At 41.2% G+C, this 17799-nt stretch overlaps 2 protein-coding genes across 6 annotated transcripts in view; both read right to left on the reverse strand.

The window, feature by feature from the left end:
* The window catches only part of KLF12 (KLF transcription factor 12), a 479922-nt gene extending 464177 nt beyond the window's left edge, over nt 1-15745 (reverse strand). For 4 of the 5 annotated variants that reach the window (XM_067016247.1, XM_067016246.1, XM_059042250.2 and 1 more), the window contains exon 1: nt 15313-15745. The gene's annotated coding sequence lies outside the window, so the exon portion shown is untranslated. Of the gene's footprint in view, nt 1-15049; nt 15271-15312 lie in introns of those variants that run through there. The other variant, XM_059042246.2, reaches the window with a different exon arrangement.
* A 517-nt stretch (nt 15746-16262) lies between these two features.
* On the reverse strand, nt 16263-17166 carry LOC131743228 (basic proline-rich protein-like). Its single transcript, XM_059041758.1, has 2 exons — nt 16813-17166; nt 16263-16685 (listed from the first exon to the last, which is right to left on the reverse strand). Exons 1-2 carry the CDS (start codon nt 17164-17166, stop codon nt 16263-16265), a joined length of 777 nt encoding a protein of 258 aa, XP_058897741.1.
* Between the last annotated feature and the right edge of the window lie 633 nt (nt 17167-17799).

Below are 17799 nucleotides of genomic sequence, written 5' to 3' on the forward strand. Positions count from 1 at the left end.
AGAGCAGTCATTGCCAGCAGACCTGCTGTACAAGAAATACTAAAGAAATTTCTTTAGGCAAAAGTAACATGATACTAGCTAAAAACTTAGAACAAACAAATAAAGAATGCTGGAAGTAGAAAAGACATCAGTAAACACACACACACACACACACACATATATATATATGTAACTGACTCTTTAAAGCAAAAATAGTATCTAGGAAATTATGGTTTATAACATGTATAAGTAAAATATATTAAGAAAACAGCATAAGCAAAGTGAGAGGAAAAAATGACAGTATACCACTGTAAAATTCTGACATCATACAGGAAGCGTGAGAAGTTAATGATGTATATTGTAAACCCTAGAGTAACCACTAAAAATATAAAACAAAGAGCTGTAATTAATAAGCCAAAAGTGAAGAAAAAATAGAATATTAAAAAATAATCAAGCCTAAAGAAGGCAAGATGCAGGAAAATAATACCAAAGAACAGGAGACAAATAGAAAACAAATAGCAAGTTAGTAGATAGAAACCTAATCACATTAAAATGTTTAATGTAAATGATCAAATGATCCCAAGTAAAAGTTGGAACTAGAGCATGGACTTGAGGATATGGGGAGGGGGAAAGGTAAGCTGTGACGAAGTGAGAGAGTGGCAGGGACATATATACACTATCAAATGTAAATTAGATAGCTAGTGGGAAGCTGCCGCATAGCACAGGGAGATCACCTCTGTGCTCTGTGACCACCTAGAGGGGTGGGATAGGGAGGGTGGGAGGAAGGGTGATGCAAGAGGGAAGAGATATGGGAACATACGTATATGTATAACTGATTCACTTTGTTGTAAAGGAAAAACTAACACACTATTGTAAATCAGTTATACTCCAATAAAGATGTTTAAAAAAAAAAAAAGTTGGAGACAGTAAGATTGTATTAAAAACAGTAACACTCAATTATACGTTGTCTACACGAGAAAAAGGGAGATACTACATGATGATGTAGGGGTCAATTCATGGAGAGAACGTAATAATACTAAATTTGTTTGCACCTAATAACAGAATACATAAACAACTGCTGATAGAACTGAAAAGAGAATTAGAATAATTTGCAACTGAATTTAAATACTTAAACCCCCCCACCGCCACTCTCCCAAAAACCTTCAGAACAAGGAGACAAAAAAAAAATCAGTTAACAATGTAGAAGACTTGAAGAATATTAACCAACTTTCCAAACTGACATCTGTAGGATATAGGTCTAATATACATATAGACTGCTCTACCCAATAATGCAGGATCCACTGTTTTCAATTGTACCTGTAACCTTCACCAATACTGACCACATTCTGAGCCACAAAACAAATCTCAGCAAATTTTAAAGACCCAAAATCATACAAACCCTGAAAACCATGGAATTAAACTAACCAATATAAGTATATCTCAAAATGCCCAAGTATTTTAATATTAAAACACATAATTCTAAATAATCCAAGATCAAAGAAGAAATCACAATGAAAACTAGAAAATCTTTGGAACTGAATAAAAATGTACAATAACAGAGCTCAGAGTAAAATTTATAGCATTACATACATTATGTAAGAAAAAAAGGTCTCAAACCAATATTTTAAGCTTCCATCTTAAGAAACTACAAAAAGAAAAAAGTAAACCTATAACAAGCAGAAGGAACAAAATAATAAAGATCAGGAATCAATGAATTAGAAAAAAGTAAAATACTAGAGGAAAAAATTAATGAAACCAAAAGCTGGTTCTTTCAAAACATCAATAACATTGATAAACCTCTAGCCAAACTGATCAAGACAAAAATAGAAAAGTCACAAGTCACCAAAATCAGGAATAAAGTGTTATCAGTGCAGATCCTACAAATATTAAAAGAATAAGGTAATGTGAACAACCTTATGCCAATAAATTCTATAACATATAAAAAGCTAAATTCCTTCAAAATCACAAACTAAGAAGATTCACTCAAAATTAATTTATAATCTGAATAGCCCTATATGCATTAAATAAATTGAAAACCTTCTTAGAAAGAAAAACAAGCCTCTAAATCCACATGAATTCTCTGGTGAATTCTTCCACATTTCCAAGGGAGAAAAAATACCAATTCTACACAAAGTATCCCAAAAAAGAACAGGACAGAACACTTCCCAAGTTATTTTCGGAGGCTACAAATACCCTGAAAGAAAAATCAGATAAAGACACTACAAGAATAAAAGCTAACTTTTAAAAAATTCTTAACAGTATATTAGAAAGTCAAATATAGCTATACATAATAAGATAATGCATCAAGACCAAGTAAGGCTTGTACAAGGAATAAGGAATGTCTGGTACAACATTCAAAACTTAAGCAGTGCAATTAATTCACTGTATCAACAAACTAAAAAAAGAAATTATATTATCCCAATAGATATAAAATAGCCAAAAACCTTTAATGTACTTAGAATTAAATTTAATTAAAGAGGAAACAATCATTACAAAAATATATTAAAATCTATTTGAAGTATAAAAAATAAGATTGAACAAATGGAAAGACAACCATATTTTTGAACTGGGAAGATAAAATGAAATAACACTAGAAATGGAGATAACATTAAAATATTAATTGTCCCCGGATTATGTATAAATTTAGTACAATTAAAATCACAGTAGGGTTTTTATGTACCTTTTGCCCAGGGGAGGTGGACAATGAATTCAATATTCCTAAGATATGAACCCTAGTTATATGTCTGAGAGTAACTAAAAAAATCAGTTTTAAAAGGGGAAATAAAACCAGTACTAGAAGATGTGACACATATATACAATGGAATATTACTCAGCCATAAATAAAAACGAAATTACGTTATTTGTAGTGAGGTGGATGGACCTAGAGACTATCATACAGAGTGAAGTAAGTCAGAAAGAGAAAAGCAAATACCATATGCTAACACATATGTATGGAATCTAAAAAAAAAAAGGTTCTGAAGAACCTAGGGGCAGGACAGGAATAAAGACGCAGACGTAGAGAATGGACTTGAGGACACAGGGAAGGGACAGGGGAAGGTGGGACGAAGAGAAAGAGTGGCAGTGACATATATACACTACCAAATGTAAAATAGATAGCTAGTGGGAAGCAGCCGCATAGCACAGGGAGATCAGCTGGGTGCTTTGTGACCACCTAGAGGGGTGGGATAGGGAGGGTGGGAGGGAGACGCAAGAGGGAGGAGATGTGGGGATATGTGTATATGTATAGCTGATTCACTTTGTTATACAGCAGCAACTAACACAACATTGTAAAGCAATTATACTCCAATAAAGATGTTAAAAAAAAAAACCCAGTACTATCATAGGATATACGAAAACAACTGTGGAATTTATATTTACTGGGAAAGGGATACATTACCTTAAAAATGGTTCTGATACAATGGACTGGATATGCATCTGAAAGTAAGTAAAAGTGGACCCCCTCCCTCCCCTCTCATACCACATATACAACTAAAAATTCCAAATGGACTAAAGATAAGATCAAAGTGGAAAGAAAAATTAAATCTAAATATAGGACATTACATGTCTATTTTATCAATGGAGAAAGTCTTTTAAAAACGTAAAACAAAAACAGTAGACCAGAGAAACAGAGAGGAAAAAAAATTGATTAAAATTTAAAATGTTAGGGACTTCCCTGGTGGTGCAGTGGTTAAGAATCCACCTGCCAGTGCAGGGGACACAGGTTCGAGCCCTGGTCCGGGAAGATCCCACATGCCACGGAGCAACTAAGCTCGTGTGCCACAACTACTGAAGCCCACGCACCTAGAGCCCGTGCTCCGCAACAAGAGAAGCCACCGCAATGAGAAGCCTGCACAGCGCAAGGAAGAGTAGCCTCCATTCACCACAACTAGAGAAAGCCCACGTGCAACAACAAAGACCCAACAAAGCCAAAAATAAATAAATAATTTTTTTAAAAAATTTAAATGTTAACATATCAAAAGATACGTCTTAAACAGACAAGAGGCCAAAGATTAGTTTTTGAAAAAATTATCTGCAATGCAGGCATCAGACAAATGGTTAATAGCTGTTATATATAAATTACTCTCACAAAAAGACAATAACCAAATAAAAAAACGAACAAAGAATAAAGGGCAACTCTTAGAAGAATACCAATTTACCTACAAACATAGGAAAAGATGCTCCAGGTCACTAGAAGTCAGAAAATAATAACTGAAGTTAACAATGAGATACCACTACACAACTATCATACTAGAAAAGTGTCATCTATTGCTGATGGAGTTTAAGGGAAAGGGTATCGCCCTGCGTTGCTGGTGGCAACATTTTGAATCAGTAACGCCACCCTGGTGATCATCCCACAAGTCTGTAATATAAAGATATTTATTACAATATTGGTTTTAGTAGCAAAAACTGGAAACAAAGTATTGCCCATCAGTAAGCTAACAGACTGGAAAATAACCATTCCTTGCAATATATGCAACACTTTTGTTTTTAATGGATTAGAGTTGTTGCAGCTAAGGGAAGGATTTCCCTTAGGCAGGAAGAAATGAAAAAAAAGAGTCTCCAAAAAATAATCTCATTTTTGTAAACGTGATCAAAAAACCGTGTGTGCAGATGCATCTATAACACTTATGGATATGGAGAAAAATATTAAGACACATAATACTGATAGTTATGATGAGGGTTATGAGGGAATATAATGCTATTGTTGGCTAGAGGAAGAAGGGAAGCTAAGTAAAAAAAAAAAGAGAAAGGAGTTCACTATAAAATCAAGTTTAAAGTCTCCACACACATGTACCTACTTTTATCAGAGAGAGAGATTTGTAAACCCTGCCCAACAAGTGAGTTTCTGCAAAACACAGCTTATTTCCTATAGATCTTAAGTGATAATCCTTTGAAAAACTAAGACATAAAGGTAAGAATAAATTCACATGTAAATATTACAAATATCTAGCTGTGAGTTGGTTGTAAACATTAAATAACACCTTTAAAATGTATATACACGTTTTATGTACAGTAAATGTGCAATATACATTTTTGAAAGAGAAGACACTTAGAAAACCACGTTTAAATGGAAAAAGGTTTTCCGGTACGATTGAAAGTACTTAGAAGAGACTATAACATAAATCTAAGACTATCTAGTGTATTATTTTTAGGCACATAAAAGATCTACATGAAGAAAATAAACTGAAGCAGAATACACTAGCATGGCCCTTCCTTTGGGCTTAACTGTGCTGCTTTTATCCCCAATTTGCCTATACGTTGGGACACAGCCCATGCTCTATTTATCTTAGTATTCTCAGCACCTAATATAAACCCTGCTACGTGCTAAGTGATGAAGCATCTCCCTAATTTTCTTCAGAGTATGGATACATTCCAATTGCACAGTCTCTTCTAGGATTAATTGGGTTGATCTCTCCGAGCTGTTATATTTGGGGTTTTATATACCCCTTTAAAGTACGTTTTGGAAGGAGACAAGAATTCATTCAGTAATATTCACTGAGCAGCACCTCTTTCGCGCAATGTGGACTTTCAAAATGTTGGCTCATTAAGACTAAATGAAAGTTAGGAAGACAGCAGTGGAATGAAATGGGAACAAATTATTTTACTGGTGTTGGAAATCAAGGTTCTAGTTTTGACTTGGCTACCTTCTAGTTATTTTACCTTCACTGTGTCCGATCTACCTTATAGGATATTGTCAGGATGAAACTAAAACCACTCTGTAAACCACCAAGTACTAAGAAATTCTTTTTTTGCTGGCCCCTACTACTCAAGAATTCTAAACTGTCTTAATTACAAAGCTACTTATACATAAAACACAACTGCTTCAGCCTGGAGCCTTGGTATAGTCCCAATATACTCAACAGAGAGTTCAGTGTACAATAAAAATACCGTCAATGCTCTTTATAGACTCATTAAGAGTTCATTTGTTTCTTATTATACAATCTCTCAAAATGAAGTAATTCATGTGTTTGCTTAAATGTTCTGTATTTACACCTACAGCAGAAAAGCTAATGCACATTCCAGAGGATATCACTCTTATCACTCTTTAAATATTCAACCGCTCTACTGTAAAGCTCCTTTCTAAATATCCCTTCAACTGACTCTGACCTTCTGTAAAACTGATCGATTTTCAAGTTTTCCCTTCCATTGTTCTTCCACAGGAAAAAAAGATTTTATTCCTGTATGTAAAGGCTGTTGGTCAAGGCTAAAATTCCCAACATTTATAAATAAAATATATACCAAACCTCTTCAGTAATATACAAAACTTTTATTAGATAACTTCATATAAAGTGTACTTTTAAATTTTTATTAATCAACCATCATTATTTTTGTTTATCCAAATAAACGTTCTCTAAATTCATTGTAACACTGTGTGCCCTACTAGCCAAGCATATGCCGGGATCTATTTTTGGAAAAGAAAATTTTCTGGTGATACAGCAAACGATAGAAGTTTGCCAAAACACCATAAAGCCATCAGCTCTAAAAGATAACAGAAAAAGAGGTGTGAAATCACCACAGATGCCAAAATAGCTGTTTTTAATTTGCTCTCTTCCACTTGCAGGTTTGCTGTTTCTTTTCTATAAGACGTAAAACTTTTTCCATGAAGGATTTGTGCCACCTATCCACTTTCAAACCTTGAAACCTTTGATTTCCCAGCTAGGAGCAATTTTTCTCCCCTGCCTTTTGTTTAAGTATCTTATAGCACCCGATCCATGTATCACAAATTACTCTGAATTATAATTTTCTACAGAAGTCTTACCTCTCCTACTTGATTTTCAGCTCATCGGTGATGTCCTACCCATTTTCATATATAATTCCAGATACATGGTAGGAGCTAAATAAGCATAAGTCCAATGAGAAAGTAAGGCATTTTTTATACAGATAATATGTTTTTATTAATTTTATTATGCCTCTGACTTTAATAGCTTTATCAAACAGAATGCATACTGGCCAGAATGTATTGGTCTACTATTAACATTATGGAACATCCTGTAGCAGTTGCCTCCTAAAATAATTTTTTGGATTAAGTCTCTTAAACACAGAATTGGCTTCTACACTGAAGTAAATATTCTAGTAAAGGTATTCTAGTAAATGTATATCAATATAATCTACAAATAAAGCAGCCTCTAAAGACAATATTTATTTGTACAATACTCCCATTCTTTTGCTCTAATTCTCTATGATGAGACTAACTGGAATAGCATATTTAATGCTGAAGGGAGGTAAGAGTAACACAGAAGACAGTTCAAAGGTTTTCCAGTCTTCAAATCTTTGCTTTGAAGCTAACTGGTTATTGATAATGATGGCATTACTCTGTGAAAATCAGTTTCCACATCTATAAAATAGAAACCACAATATCATACACATGTACTCAATGAATATTTAATAAAGGAAGGGAGGAACGAATCTCATGTCTCCAATATATAATGCACTCCAGCAAACTTGCACAAAACTCAAATATGTGTAAGTCAAGGGACTAGACTTACATTTTAAAGGACACCCATTCCCAGACACAAAGGAATATTACAAAATCTGTAATTATACACAATCTATTAGTGTCATTAAAAACAGATGTATAGCATTTTGTATGTTCTGTCATCTTATTACTTTTTTTTACAATTCATTAGCTTACCTCCACTAAGCACTTTCAATAAAGATTCACCAATTTTCAGCACACCTAATGATTTCTTTGTCTCAACTGGATAATAAGCCCTGTTTCTCAAAACCAGAATCAAGATTTTCCTTTTCCCCTTTTTCTACTCAGTTTGTTAATGAAAGGCAAAAAAACAGTAAAATTCACAAATAATTTTCAAAATTATTATCAAAAATGGCAAACTCAGGGCTGGGGGGAGGGGAAAGACTGTTACATGGCCCCATCTTACAAGAGCTTAAAAAAATTCATTAATTCATGAACTGATGATGTTCTTAAGTCAAAATTCAGTGTACAAAAGGTACTTCTGCGGTCTCCACATAGAGTATTCAAAGTGTCAATTATCTGAAAGTCAACTAGACATGCCTATTTACTAATTAGTACATATTAAATAACCTAAGGGACTTGCCTGGCAGTCCAGTGGTTAAGACTTCGCCTTCCAACGCAAGGGGTGTGGGTTCAACCCCTGATCTCGGGGAGCTAAGATCCCACATGCCTCTCAGCCAAAACACCAAAAACATAAACCAGAAGCAATACTGTAAAAAATTCAATAAAGACTTAAAAATATGGTCCACATCCAAAAAAAAATCTTTACAGTAGATAAATAAATAAGCTAAGAAATGAAAAGCACAGTGCCTAATTTCTGTATTATAGTAGCTGCACAATAAAGAGTAGTTGTTTTGTTGCTGCTATTCATTCTCAGTGGCTGCTTTTACGAGAGGCATCAATATACTAGAAGAGATGAAAGTTTTTTTCTGCCAGTTTTATTGAGATATAATTGATATACAGCACTGTGTAAGTTTAAAGTATAACATACACCATGAAATGATTACCACAGTAAACTTAGTAAACATCCAACATCTCATATAGATAAACATAAGAAAAAGAAATTTTTTCTTTGTGATGAGAACTCTTAGGATTTACTCTCTTAACTTTCCTATACAACACAGACCAGTATTAATTATATTTATCGTGTTGTATGTTACATCCCTAGTACTTATTTATCTTAGAACTGGACGTTTGTACCTTTTGAGCAGACTAATATTTACTGAGCACTAAGTATGTACAAGGTTCTATATACTGGATGCTTTGCAGGCATTACCATAATTCTGATCCTCAAAAACATTCTGCAATGTTGACATTATATGTTCTTGTTTCTGTTTTTAATTTACCAATGAGTAAACTAAGACTTGCAGAAGCAACTTGCCCAGTTAGACGGCGAAAAACTGGGTAGCTTAAGGTTTCAAATCCAGTAGCATTTAACTCAACTGCAAGGCTTCATTTGGCAAGGAGAAAAAAATTTTCAGGAAAATGTAGTGAATTGTGGAATGATTAATAAACATGAATATATTGACTAGAGATGAAAAGGCAAGAGGAAATGACCATGATATTTGGCACTTAGCTACTGAAAGGACAGTCATATGGACTGTACTCCTCAATTCGTTCCTTCATTAAGTATTTTAGCACTACGTGATCAGCCACTATGTTAGAAGCCATGAAAGTAACTATGAAGAAGATTCATTTCCTGCTCTCAAGGGGCTTATTATTGGGAAGGGACAAGACAAATCAACAAGCAATTACACCAGAAGGAACATCCTGTGCTATGCGGCCATAGATTACAGACTGGAGCCTGATGTATTCGTCAAGCAACGGATGAAAAATAAGAGTCCCACAGAAAGTGATGTTTACAGTGATAGTTGTAACATGAACAGGAGGTAGGCAAGGTGTATGTGTGACACGGAAAGAGTTATATTGATGAGCTAGTTTGAGTCTGTTTCTTTGCTACTGCAAGCATAGCAGTGTGCAGAGTGTGAAAAAAAATTATTTCTAAACTGGAGAAAATGTAGCTGGGGAGAAATTATGTAAAGTATTATTGTTCTTAATTTTCTCAAAAATGTGTGTGTGTTTAAAAAATGTACATGGCCGGAAATGTGTGCATATAAAATGTGTGCAATAAATTTTCAAATACCCACGTAAGATCCCATCATCTACCTTCGTTTATTGTTCACATGTTGTACTGCAACAACATTTGAGTCTAACCAAGAGACTAAACCATAAATCAGACATAACTTAATCAACAGAATCTTGGCTTAACTAGGGATTTGAAGTTCAATAGGCTGTTCTAAATTATAGTACAACAGCACAAATTTAACGATTCCATTAAAAAAAAAACATTAAGGGCATTTTCAATGACCAGTCGATAGAGGTTTCAGTTGACTCACTGAAGAAGTAGCCTGGAAGTTTATAATCTCTAAATAATCCTTGCTGATCTTTATTTTCTATTTTCTATAAATGATCATGGAAACTGTATTTTCATGTCTTTTTCTTTGGAAAAGCTCAGATACTTCACCTGCATTATATAAATGTTAACAGTCAGTAACTTTTATACCAGCTACATAAAAACTTTTTAAGAGTGACTTGATCTCAAGGTCATAGAGCAAATCTCTGGTGAGACAGGAATGGAATTCATGACCTCTGACTGCCAGGAGTTTTCTACCCACACTCGGAAATTCCTTCTCCATAAGCGTAATTTATATGCTCACTTTAAGAGGCTGGAAAGTTCATCCCTCTTAGGGCAGGGGGTGGGGGGACGGGGAGGTAGTGGTTTTCCTGTCAAATCAGTTGACACACCGGTGCTTTACAGTTTTACAAAGTGATTTTTACCTACATTATTTCTTCTTACCCTCACCACAGCCCTGTAAACTGCATATGATTTTTCCCATTTTAAAGCCTCAGAGGAGTTAAGAAGTTTAACAAAGCTCATCCAGAGTTAGTAAGCAAGAGAGCCAGGCTCAAACTGCAACATCTCTGCTTAAATCAGTCCTGATTCCAGGATGTATAATCTTAGCAGACACCCGATTATGAAATGAATGAAGGTTTTCTTTACAGTTATTTATTTCATTTTTTTTTTTACTATCATTTCTCTTGGTTGTCATTTAAGTCTGTTGGTTTGTTTTCTTTGGGGCAGGGCTGTTTTCATGCTTTAAGTCTGCTCGTTAAACTAAAGTGAAAATAGTATTACTAAACATAGAATTTGAAAAAACAAACTGCCTGTTCTTCTCCTCTTTTATGCAAGTGGGAAGGGGGCTTTTTACTATAATTCGTGGTTATAACGTCCACAGTTTATGTATGGGGTATGTACCTATACAGGTAGAGAATATAAAAACTCACATTCATAAATATAAATGCTATGTATGTACACATATATATGTACATACCTAAAATAGTGGCTATATTTTTGTATATGGTATATACATACACATCATGCCAGCAATTATTGTGAAAAGCCATATATACTGTTAAGCACGGTGAATGTAGCACGTGAAACACAATTCCTGGCTGTGGAGGCCAACAAGTTGTGATAGTGGCAGCTTCTATGGCCTCTGATGGGGGTGGGAAAACTACCCCAAAGCTCTGTAGCTTTTCCCCTCGTCTTCCAGCCGGAATACAGCAGCAAGGGCTTTCTGCTACTGCATCTGTACCTAAAAAGCAACACTGCTTGGACCAGTCCAATTACTATACTTTTAGTAAAAATTCAAAAATATATACCATTAAATTAGCCACAAAATAAAAGTATGACTTTGAGTTGGAAAAAAAAGACAGGAGGAAAGCCCATCCCAGAGCAGAATTCTTTGAGTGACTATCCTATAATCTACTGCCAGACCAAAACAAATTTTCATGGAGCAACAGGCCTACTCAAGTAGCCACTTTTATGACAATAAACACCCCAAAGCGAAAAATCCTTTTGTAACATAATTACTGAGAATATATAGAGAAAGTAACCATTTAATCCACAGCATGTGTTCCCTACCGCAAGAACTCAAAAGCTGACATCAGATGGGGTGTCGCTGCTCTACGGCCTGACAATGAATTCTGGCCAGCTGAAGTCAGACAGTTCTCTGGAAAGGCTTGGGATCTAGAAACCAAGCAGGTCTCACAGAGCCTAAGGCTGTTGCCCTTCTGGGCACAGGGGAGGTCCATCTGTTTACTTGCCTTTTGATTTGGGGACCCCTGGTTGAGGTGGATGACTTTAGGCTGTGGTTATAGGGTGTTGCCAGGGATTTAATCTTAATATTTTCACCCTCACATTTTGTCCATACTTAAGACTGAAAGGCGTGCATAATGTGTAGGCTGAAAAAAATAAATAAACGTGAATTTTAAAATGGAAAATAAACGAACCCTGGGCACAAACAGAGATATTTCCACTCCTGTGCCACGTGGTATTTTCAAAACGTAAACGACAAAGGTGAGCCACTGCCATCTATTTTAAGAGTTATTTACAAAAATGAAAGTTGTTTTCTAAAGGAAAAAGATAACCATGGCGTTGATTCTGAATAAAACTCTTTGGAGATTTTTAGCTCTTGTTCATTAATCAAGATGGAAGCACAAGTGAGGAAACTTATTTATCCAAAAAAAGAATAACTTTTCAAATAACTTTGTGCCACTTCTAGTTTTGCAGAATACAAACTACTTTGTATTACTACACAGATCATCTACAGCTAGATATATGAAGTTGACACTAAGAGGACTGTTACTCTCACAATATAAAGAAAACAAACCATTGATGCCCCCAATTTAATGTGATTAGTCTCATATTAATTCACAGAAATATGAAATTCCACACTTTCCATTTTGTACCATGATGAAAATATCCAAGACGTTTATATGTTCAACTAGTTAACAACATCACCTCACTGGTCAAGTTACTCAACACTCTAGATTAACCAACACTGGCTTGAGTTCAAAATGCCCTCATATGGGCCTAGAGGCCTAAGCACTTATGTCATCTTTATGGGGATAGAAAACACACCTATATTTAAGAACAAATTATTTCATTACATTGATAGCAGCCTGCTTCATGATATGACATCTAAAACTCACTCTGAGTCTGCTGAAGTGCATGTTTACCTTTCCCAGGAGGCCGGAAAGTAATCCCCGAGGAACATAGAAAGATTTTTTTTTTTAAAACGACCAGAACACTAATGCTATTACATGCCTGACGGGTGCTCTTCGGAATGACCGTCAAGCATCCTGATTTGTTTTTTCCTTGGTCTGGGGAGAGAGAGCGCACCAGTGTTTGCAGTCCCTCCCTTTCTGTACACACATAGGCTGCAGCTGTAGTAAACAAGCGCCAGCCAAGAGTTGCTAAGGTCAAGGTCTCAAATGCTATACCAGGACCAATTTTCTCCCAAATGACATTCAGTTGTGGAAAAGGAATTTTCTGGAGAAAAAAAAATATTAAGGGCCCATTGGCTCAACAATTTTCATTCAGTAAACAGTAATTCAACGCATTCCAAAATAAAGTTGAGCTGACAGAAGTTGCTTTTAAATATGCATTACTAAGTAATAGATAAATAACTGAAGCACTTCAAAAATAAACAGAAACCCCTCAAGGATGTTTCTTTACATCACACAGCTATAGTAGTTTTAGTGCATAAATGACTAAAGTTTTATGTGAAAACATCCCAACTTTTACCAGCGCAAGTATATTTCATAATCGTGATGAATTAGAAGGTAAAAATAACAAACCTCTTCCCTAACTACATTACAAATTTCTGTCAGTTCTTTTATGTTCAAAACCCTCTCTCCCCAACTTGGACTCTAACTGACCAGGCTGCAGCCATAAAGATGTAACTCATGCAATCTAATGTTTGTCCTTCAACAATCTATTCCTAAGCTTCTAAAGTAAAACATTTTCTAGCCTAAAAGTATACCCCTTTATCACAACCAATTTCAATGTGGTTTTTAAAAATGTAAACAACACCTGAATGAGGTCTGCAAATAGCACAACCGGGTTTTTGTTTTTTTTTTTTAAGGTGAGGGGTCACTGTTTTTACTGAATACCAATTCCAAAGAGCATTTCTTAGAAGATGGAATACACCCACCCTTCAAAGTGACCACTCCTATTCCCCATCACAAGCTGCTGCCCGTTAAAAGCCACCAAATTTATTTCAAAGCGTTAACTTATCTAAACAACTCTATCCTCCAGTAAGAAAAGGGCAGGAAGGCGTCTGGGTGGATTTGCAGAATGACGTGCGTTGATTGGCAGATGTCTACCGAAGCCACTAGATGCACACGCACTAAACGTAAATAGAGCTGCTCCTCTCCCTGGTGTTACACGGAAACTGAGAGAATATTGAAGCTGATTTAAAATAAAATATCCGAGTGCTCGTCTGAGGATTCTATTAGCCAGTGGCATTGCTTAAAACAATCCATACAGCACGACACTTAAACCATCTGTACAGTTAAATTAGAGAGCCGACAATACTAACCACACAAACTGTTTATCCAGATTACACATTCCGTTGTACTAATACTCTTTAACTCAACACAGTCAGCTTTTATGAGCTGAATAAAGGCTGTTACTATTAAAGTATGCAAAACTGGAAGCGCAGGGTAAAGGGGGTTGGGAAGCTGCAGGGCATATAACAAAGGAATTGGTACTTTTTCCAAGCATTTGCCTCAAATGCACTTCGAAACAGAACTGTTGAGTGCACCCCACCCTTTTCCCCAAAGATAAAAGTTTTCAAAGTTCTAATAGGCAGCTCTCTACCGAACAAAAGCAGGATTGATTCTCCCCGTAGGGAAGCATCTAACGCGAACACCAACTAATGTCGCGGAGGTCAAGTCCGAGTCCTCCGAGCGAGCCTCTTAAGGCAAGAAGTGGCTCCCAGGCCGTCTCCGCGGGCTTCCCGGCCCGGGTGGCCCTGCAAAGTTGCCCCTTGTCAACTCCGGTCAGGCCCCCCGTAATTGAAAATAACTGCCACGGGCCAGCCCCTGGCTACTTCCATGGACCAGGCACTGTAGCAAGTGACAGTTACACATCATTACGACCAGAGACAATAATGAATGTAGCACCAGGACCACTATTCATGCCAGCAGTGTCATCTCCGCCTTAACCCCTTCCCCTCCGCTCTCTCCAGTGCACACCCAAGCCCACAAGGCCCGGTGCGGCAGCTCTTCACCCAACTCGCTCTCTTCCTGGGGGCACACTACTTCCACAAGCCCCCCCCCCCCAATTCAGCCCTGGTGTTTTATTTCTCATCCTTGGCAACTGTCAGGCAAGCACTGCAACCAACAATTCCACTAGGGGTAGAAAAACATTTGCTTAATTCACGCTACTTGATAAGTTCTTTTTTTAAAAAAATTGCGAGGCGGGGGGGGGAAGAAACCTCCTTCTTTCTTCTCCACGAATCCAACCGACGCTACTTGCTCTGCAGTAGCATCGCCCTCCCTCGGCCCCCTCCCGCTTCCCAACACTTTCCCCCTTTACGAACACAGACCAACCAAAATGATTTAACTTGAGCAGATGACAGAAGGAAAATAAAACATGTTAAGAGAATACGGTCTGATCTGGGATGGCACAAAAAAAAAGAGAAGGGGTTGTTTATTTTGATAAGAAACGGAATCGGCACAGACCTGAACAGAAGCTGCAGAGCAGGAGAAATTGTTTTCTTTCCCTCACACAGAGTCCCCCTCTCTCTCTCCCTTTCTCTCTCGCTTTCACACGCGCGCGCGCGCGCGCACACACACACACACACACACACGTCGTCACCCGCGCACACTCACACGCACACTCGCACACGCACACGCACGGGCAGAGCCTCTCAGCTGCTCTCTGCAGTTCTCAGGAAATGAATGGGGGGCAACCCAGGGAACTGTTGTACTTGCAAATGACTTACCCGGATCACATGATGCGCTAAATGTAGGGTGGGCCGGTGGGTGGAGGCTGCCGAGACGCGAGCCCGGGTCTAGCGGGGGGAGCCTCGCCAGGCCCGCATCGAATTACCCCGGGGCCCAGCCGAGGGGGTTGCAAGACGCCGCTTCTCCTCCCTTGCAGCCCGCAGCTCAGGAAACCGGAGAGGCGCGGAGGGGGGGGGGAACGGTTGGGGGTGCGGGGGGGGAGGTGAAAACACCAAACCCCCAAACAAAAGAGCTCCGGGTCCTCCTCCCCCGAAACAAAGCCCCGCCGCTGCGGGCGAGCCCCGGGGTGGGGCCGAGGGCGGGGGCGGCGGCGGGGAGGGGCTCGCTCAGCAGGCGCTAAGTCGCTTTATTGCCATAAAATGGGGCCCCCGAGCCGCTCCGCCCGAGGATTAGGAGGCGGGCTCTGAGTGTGATGGTTGAAATCCCCTGTGGGAAACTAACCCCTCCCCGCTCGCAGAGGTAGAAGGCAACACCCACTGCCCGGCCCTCGCCTCGGCGCCCGGGCCGCCGGCTGGGGGGTGGGTCCGCGGAACCTCCACCCCGCCCCACCCCTGCCCCCGCCCCTCGGCCTCGGCCGCGGCGGAGCTTCCCGGTCACCTGCACCACCTTGCTGCGGCACCCAAAATAACCTACACATGGCCAACGCCGCTTTGGGAGCCGCGGGGCGAGGGGTGCCCGCGGGGCCTCGCGGCGGGAGGAACCCCCTATTTCAACTCGTCTGGAGAGGACTCGCGCGGAGCCGCGAGAAAGTCCCCTCTTTTGTGTCAGCGCGCTAGGCAGCCTTAGGAAGGGAATTCGGAGACAAATAAAGCGCGGAGCCCGCTCGGCCCACAGCCCCCGCCGCTCCTCTCCCCGCCCCTCCCTCCGGGGTGGAAGCGTGCAGGGAGGGGGCCGGGGGCCCAAGCCGTCCCCGCGGCTCACCCACCAGCTAACTTGGAAAGGTGTGGGCGGAGCCGGCTCCGGCGGCCGGCGGAGGCTGCGGGACCGCTGGCGGAGGCTGCGGGACCGCTCGCGGGGACCGCCCCCGGACGCCGGGCATCGCCCGCGCCGGGCAACAATGGGGTCCCGGCCCGGGCAGGCGGTTCCCTGCGCGCGGCGCTGCGCGCGAGGCTGGGCTGGGCGGAGGGCCGCACGCGGAAGGCGGGGGAAGCATTGTTTGGGTTCTGGAGCGACGCACGTTGCGGGCTAGGCGGGGGCGTCCTCCCTCCCAGCGGTTCACCTTGGCGGGATGAATGGGGGCGAGGCGGAGCCACGCGGCCGGCTCGGGAGCCCGGGGAGAAGGGACGTCCGCCCTCGCTCGGAATTTAGGCAGGCGGGCGGACTTGCGGGCGGGAGGAGCAGGAAGCAGGAGCTGCAAACCCGGAGCGAGGAGCGGCGGGAGAGGGGAGTCCGGCACCCCCCCGCCACCCCACCCCACCCCACCCCACCCAGCGCCCCGAGATGCGGGCGGACAGGAGCCGCGTCCTTCACGCCCTTACCGGGGGCTCCTCCCTCCCCGCCTCCGCGCCCGGGGGAGCGGATCGGCGCGATTCTGGGGCGGGAGGGGGAGGAGGCAGCCCGTGCGGCCCGGCGTTCCCGCGGCGGCCGGGAGGGCGCGGGGTCAGCCCGGCGCTTGGAGGGTCGGCGGGGGCGGAAGCCCGCGCGCGGGGCTGGGAGCGGGCGGGCCGGGCGCGGCGGGCCGAGGTGGCGATCGCGTGTGCCACTTTCTTGCAAAGCTGCGTGAGCGCGCTGGGGCGCCCAGGTCGCCGGACACCCCGGCGCGGCGCCCCTGAGCCCGTCCCGCGTGGGAAATCGCCCCGGCCGTGGGAAGGCAGCGAAGGGGAAGTTTTCATTAAGGGAAGAAAGATTCGCAAGTGTGGTACAAAGTAGGATGGGAAGAAAAAGGAGGCAGAGGCCGAGAAACAGGAAATGAGAGTGAAGGGACGAGTTCTAGCCAGGAAAAGCCATGTTCTACATTTTCTGTGGCATTTTCCAAACACTTCTAGAGGCCCGGTGTGCGTTATTAATGAAAACAAAGGCAGCGCACTGCCTGGTGTGCTCTCCACCTCCTGCCACATTCTGTAGGTGAGCAAGATGGGCAGGGTAGTCCCAGACCGGAGCAGGATTCCACAGCCCACTTCTGGTCCTGACGGGATGAATCAGTGGGCCTGCGTCTGAGAAATCAGGATTAAGAGGAGGGGTCTGTCCTGGTGTTAGGGTGTCGAAGAACAAATAAGTGGAGGTGGCCGAAAATTGTGCCCCACTCCTTAAGCGAAGTATCCTTAGACTAGGAAAGCAGCGCGAGCGGGAAGGCAATGGAAGCCCACATCCGAAGACGTGGGTGCGGCAAGGGAATCGGGAAGCCCAAAGGAAGATGGAAACTGGGGGCTGAGGGGCCCTCATTGGGGTGGGGTCTCTTCGGGGGAAAGCGGCCCCGGACCCCACCCCCTGGCCTGATCCTGGGCGCCGGGTAAACAGCCCTTTAC

Source organism: Kogia breviceps, chromosome 16, assembly GCF_026419965.1.
Source record: "Kogia breviceps isolate mKogBre1 chromosome 16, mKogBre1 haplotype 1, whole genome shotgun sequence".
Classification (NCBI taxonomy): domain Eukaryota; kingdom Metazoa; phylum Chordata; class Mammalia; order Artiodactyla; family Physeteridae; genus Kogia; species Kogia breviceps.